At 41.3% G+C, this 6,000-nt stretch overlaps 1 protein-coding gene across 4 annotated transcripts in view; it reads left to right on the top strand.

The window, feature by feature from the left end:
* The window catches only part of ST6GALNAC3 (ST6 N-acetylgalactosaminide alpha-2,6-sialyltransferase 3), a 532,814-nt gene that overhangs the window by 127,773 nt on the left and 399,041 nt on the right, over window positions 1-6,000 (top strand). The window contains exon 1 of one of the 4 annotated variants that reach the window (XM_040470686.1): window positions 3,488-3,873. The exons of 1 other annotated variant lie outside the window; for it this stretch is intronic. In XM_040470686.1, coding sequence (XP_040326620.1) covers window positions 3,712-3,873 — 162 coding nt within the window. In that variant the 5' untranslated portion in view covers window positions 3,488-3,711. Of the gene's footprint in view, window positions 1-3,487; window positions 3,874-6,000 lie in introns of those variants that run through there. 2 more of the 4 variants (XM_040470685.1, XM_040470682.1) reach the window with 2 other exon arrangements.

The raw sequence follows: 6,000 nt of genomic DNA on the forward strand, positions 1-6,000 counted from the left end.
ATTGCACTTGGAATGCTTCTTGCAGCCACTGAGCTTGTGCTGTAAGTAAAAGCACGGGCTTTTTACTGTTATGAGCACAGTGGCTCATGAGGCTTCACAAACTCTTTTACATCAGAGCATCTCATATGGTTGTGCAGATTGCATCCTATTCAAGTGAGCTGGGCCAAGGGGCCAAGTGGGGGGCGGGGTGACTGCCAGTGTGGGCTTCCCCAGCCAAGTCGTGCACCTGGTGCATGGCTGCATCCCCAAGGAAGGGGCCTTTTCCTAATATGCACAAAGGTGTCATATGGGCCAGCAGCTGGTCTGCTCTAACTTGGCTGGGTGTCTTCAGACGAAAAGATGGAAGAAGAGGTGATGGTGTTTTTTGTGGACGGCTGAGATATGCTTACCCACCTGGGATCTTGAAGTTCTCCAAGATGAAGGAAGTCATTAGAAGCCAAAAGAAATGGTTTAAAAGTTGTTAAAGAACCACTTGGCATTTGCTAGCATTTTACATGCCCAGCATGATTTATTACGTTCCCTCAGTTATTCTTTACTGAATAGGGTACTTGCAGTCAGTGCTATAGATCTGATTTTAGCCTGTGTAGCCCCTGAAACACCCTTGCCTGCTGAGTTCCATGCTCCCTAGGCAATTGCTGCCCCAAGTTGTATTCAGGCAACCTAGCTCTATTAAGATAACCTTGTCCCCAGGGACTCTGACAAGCCAGCCTCCATTTTCCACCGAGTTTGGTCAGTGCCCAGAGCAGCCCCACTTAGAGTCGGGATGGCATTTTCTGGAAGTCAACAGTATAATGACTTGGCAGCCTTCTTTGCCACACTGTAGTTGTATCTGAGAGCTGCATGTACCTTAGGCTTTTTATTGTTTTCCTTATGTTAACCATAAATACCCTTTCTCTGACTACTATGCTGAAAGGATAGTACAATTTCATTCAGCAAACATTTCTTGATGTTGCCCTTTGTTCAGAGATCTATGACTTGGACCTTTTCTACATCGCACTGAATGTATCTGTTCACCTGGACATCTGTACTAATGTGGCCTAAAACTTTCTGTACTCGTTTTTGTATTAGTCCACCAGAGGTGCCAGAATAAAATACCACAGACTGGGTGGCTTAAGTAACAGAGGCTTATTTCTCACAGTTCTGGAGGCTGGGTGTCTCAAATCAAAGTGCTGGCAAGGTTGGTTTCTGGTGAGTCCTCTCTCCTTGGCTCAGAGATGGCTGCTTTCTCCCTGTGTCTTCACATGGCTCTCTTTCTCTGTGCACTCCTGGAGTCTCTTTCTTTTCTCGTAAGAACACGAGTTGGATTAAGGCCCTGCTTTTGTGGCCCCATTCAACTTTAATTAAAGGCCCCATCTCCAAATACCTTGGCATCACCTTGGGCGTTAGGACTTCAACCTATGAATTTTGGGAGGACACAATTCACTCCATAGTAACCCACACTTGCTGGACTTTCTCATTTGAACAAATCCAGTGGATAATAAAACAACGACATTTTAGTGATACCTTTTCCGTCCATTTGGGCTCATGCAGCCATGTTAAAGACTTCGTTTCCACCCTCAGAGAAACACTCCATTTAGCAATAATTACACTTTGGATCCTGCCCCTTAGATGGTGTCCTAATTGTTATATCCAAAAAATCTAAGTCTCATTTTTGGAAACTGCTCCCCAATGTTAAATATAGTGAAATGCTTCCAGGCAATCTCATTCTGTTAAAATTAAATTGGTGTTTTCTGGACCGTATTTGTCCCCTAAGCAGCATTCTCGAAGGGCTTGGCAGGCTTGGCCCCCAGCCTGTGCTTGTAGTAATCATGTTGATTTTTAATCAAGAGACTTATTTTGGCAGCTTCTCTTTTTTGATCATTTGAAAAATACTTCCCGATGTTTTAGAGTTTCGATTCCTGGGAACTGGATCATGAAGAGGAGTAAAGACCTTAGTGTCTCAGGAAAAAAGCACCCACCTTGTATATAGCATTAATGGGCAATTTTGGTAATGACGATGATGAAGAGGAGAGTTTGATTATTTGAATCTCCAAATATTTAGGGATCATCAGAACTTATTTTCATGTCTACCATTCAATATTGAACAAATTCAACCATTAGATTTTTTTCTGGGGTAAAAATGATTTCCATGAGAAGAGGGTGTTTTTTCAGACCATGTTGAAATGCAGGTGCATGCTAAAAAAAATGTAAATTCTTTGGGGATTAATCATGAAATGTTTTAGGGTTGTTATAAGGAAGCTTATCAGTTTAATGAAATAAGGGCCATTTTCTTGGTCATGAACTTTTTATTTGTGCTATTTGATCAGTTACTTGCTGGGCTAGATGGTATCTGTGGGTGTCACTGGTGGGTCAAAGACACAGGATGGGAGAAAGAAAACAGCTGAGACTTATTTAGTAAAGTCTGACACATTCTGTGCTTGAAACATTTGGCAAATGGCAAAACCTACTGCTTATGCTTGAAATGAGTAACTGAATGAGTAAATGAATGACTTCATTAACTCAGGCTGGACTGTTTCCCAGTAATCCAAACTAGTGGTAGTGGCAAAGACAGTGCTATGTGTTCACCAGACTCCTGTCCTTTTTCCTCCTGGGCACATACCTGGAATTGGGTATCTCATTTACCTTTGATGTCCAGTAGGACTATTGGTTTGAATTCTGGCCAATGGGGTTCGGTAGGAATGACACGCAACACTTTAAAACCTGGCTCCTGGGGCACCTGGGTGGCTCAGTCAGTTGAGCGTCCCAACTTTGGCTCAGGTCATGATCTTGTGGTTCGTGAGTTCAAGCCCTGTGTCAAGCTCTGTGCTGACAGCTCAGAGCCTGGAGCCTGCTTCAGATTCTTTGTCTCCCTCTCTCTCTGCCCCTCCTCTGCTTGTGCTCTCTCTCTCAAAAACAAAAAACAAAACACAAAACTTGGCTCCTAACAGTCCTCCTGCATGAGGCTGCACATTTTCTCTCTTCCCTTATCCAGTGATTGGGTGCAGAAGGTACAGTGGAAAGCCTAGGGGCTGGTGGAGACATAAGATGGAAGCATGCTGGTCTCTGAAACACTGCATGGAATAGAGCCCCCTCATCAACCAACATGAGACTGTAATGTGATCAAGAAATAAATCGTTATTGTATTTTAAGCCACCCAAATTTGATTTGGGGGTTGTTATGTTACCCTGTGTTAATTAACAATGAAGTTTCACCTTGGTTTTGTTTCTCAGTATTATTATGCAGAGAAAAATATTTGACCCGAAAACAGTGAACACAGTAACCAATGGAAGTACGTGTGCCAGTGTCTGCCCTATTAAGAACATATTCCTGGGGTGCCTGGGTGGCTCAGTCAGTTAAGCATCTGACTTCGGCTCAGGTGATGATCTCATGGTTCTTGAGTTCGAGCCCCACATCAGGCTCTGCACTGTAAGTACAGAAGTGAAGGGATTCTCTCTCTACTTCTCTCTCTGTCCCTCCCCCACTTTCTCTCTCTCTCTCTCTCTCTCTCTCTCTCTCTCTCTCTCTCTCTTTCTGTTTCTCTGTCTCTCTCTCTCTCAAAATAAATACATAAACTTAAAAAAAAAGAGCATACTTCTTTTGCTCTACTTATTCTTAGTGGAATCCCAGGGATGTGCTAACTTACGGGCCAATTGAGCGTATGTCAGAAATCTTGTAAAATCACATGCACACTAAAACAACAAATAAATACACAATGTCTTAGAGAGGTGAGTCATGCCAGGTGTTTCTACCTCTAAAATCTTTAGGAGCCTACTTTCTCTGGATATAACCCAGAAGATGAGAACATCTACCTCTGGTGGCCATCACCATCTGATGGAGGGAAGGCAGACACCAATTCAGGCACATGTTCTTAATTGTGAAAATCCCATGAAAGAGGTATGTTTGCAGAGTCAAAGCATATGAGTTCCATGTATGACCACCACATAATTTGTTTTAGTTCTTACCTGAATGCATACTTTTTATGACTGTATTAATGAACTGCTTGCCTCTCAGGATTGTTTTGAAAGAAGCCCAAGAAAAAGTAATTACCAAAGGCCATAAAGAGTACGTTTATAAGTTGTTTTGTGTCCCCCCCCCCCCCCCGGCCCCAATCCTCTCTTTGAGAGATAGTCATTTTATCACCTGGGTTCCCTGGGAGCTGTGTGGCCTATTATGGTAGCCATTAGTCATATGTTACCATTTAAAGTAAATAAAATTAACAGTATTTCCTCAGTCACATTAGCCACATTTCATGTGTGTAGTGGTCACATGTGGGTAGTGGCTACCATGCTGGACAACAGAACATTGTCATCATTGTTGAAAGTTCTGTTAGCACTGGTACAGACAGCTAGCTTTGATATTTTCATCTTTTTCATGATGCAACCACATTTTTAGGTTTTCTCTCACTACTATATATTTAAAAGCACTTTTCAAAACCAGACAGTAGACCCAGAATGGGGTCACTTATGCTAAGCCTACATCTTCAAACCTAAACTCAAGTACAATTTCAGCTCTCTCAGAAATGGATCTTAAACAAGTCAATCAGGAATCATCTGATCTAATCATCAGATCATCTCATCTGTCTGATAAACCTCTCCCATGCCCTAAAGGAAAGTAACCTTGCAATAACTAATCACCTTTTTTGCCTAGTACAACTTCCCTGTTTCTGTTACCCTCTGTTTATAAAATCTCTTGCCTTATATAGCTCTTTGGAGTTCCTTTCTATCTGTTAGATTTGATGTTGCCTGATTCATGAATTGCTGAAGAAAGCCAGTAAGATCTTAAAATTATTTAATTGATTTCTGTTTTTAACAGCACTATGGTGTTTTGTTATTGTTATTTGTTTGTGTTTTGCTTTTGTTTTTTTTAAGCACATGAGATGTTCTTAAGATTATTGTGATATAAATTGTAGAAAAGGTTGTGGAGTAAATCACAAAAGGAGGATTCTGAGTACTTATAAAAGGAAATGATGATAATTAGGAGCTATCAAGGGTTCCCTAGGTTAGGTTATGGTAGATTCATTTTGTTTTCTTCTATGGCTGGCATAATCTAAGCTTCATGAAAGGAATTTTTGCTCTATTTTCTCATTGCTGGGTTCTCAATATTTTCAGTATGCTTGCAGCATAGAAGGTGTTCAATAAATATCTGTTGAATGACTATCAGCGAAATAAGTTTGATGCTGTTCATTTCAGTTTTATTAAAAGAGAAGAGGAAAGTTCTCATACTATCTTTGAAGCAATGGTTGAAGTAATAAGACAGTTGGGTGAGTTGCCAAGTAGTTAAATAATCATAAGTGGCTAATGAAGAGATCATAAGACTTGGAATCAGATATAGACCTACCTTCAATTCTTGGTTCCTCTACTTAACCTGTGAGATCCCAAGCAATCATTTCACTTCTCTGAATCACTGTTTCCTCTTCATCATAATACTTAACATCTTAGGGTTGTTGTGAATATCAAATATGGTGCTATAAAAGCTAGGATGAAGAAAGCCTTGAAGGTGGTATCTAGTAGAATGTTACGAGTCTCCATTCTGACCTAGCCAATGTTTCTATCTCCATCAACAATGAGGACATATGCTTAAATTTGTGGGTGGCATACCTGTTTTAAGAATCAGATTAAGAGGGACCTCAGTAGACTGAAAAGATAGTCTAAATCGAATCCTTTAAGGTTCAATGAGGAGAAATGCGATGATTTATATTGATTGACTCAAAGGAAAAAATGCAACAGTAGCGGACAGAGGACGTGCGGCTTAACTTCAGTTTGTAAACAAATTGGGGACTTCAGAAACAATTAATGTCATGCACCATGTGATGTGGCTGCCAGAGTTAGTTTTAGCAATAGGAATAAAGCACCCGATGTTGCACATTGGTGCTCCTGAGAAGTTAAAAATGCTGATGACTGGGCCTTTGCCAGAGATTCTAATTTAATTGGCATGGGATGCAGCTTTGACACTGAGATTTTTAACTTTCCCTGTCTAACCTCGGGGGGGGGGGGGGGGGGGGGGGGGGGGGGGGGGGGGGGG

Source organism: Herpailurus yagouaroundi, unplaced genomic scaffold (genome assembly GCF_014898765.1).
Source record: "Herpailurus yagouaroundi ecotype Mexico unplaced genomic scaffold, PumYag 77, whole genome shotgun sequence".
NCBI lineage: Eukaryota > Metazoa > Chordata > Mammalia > Carnivora > Felidae > Herpailurus > Herpailurus yagouaroundi.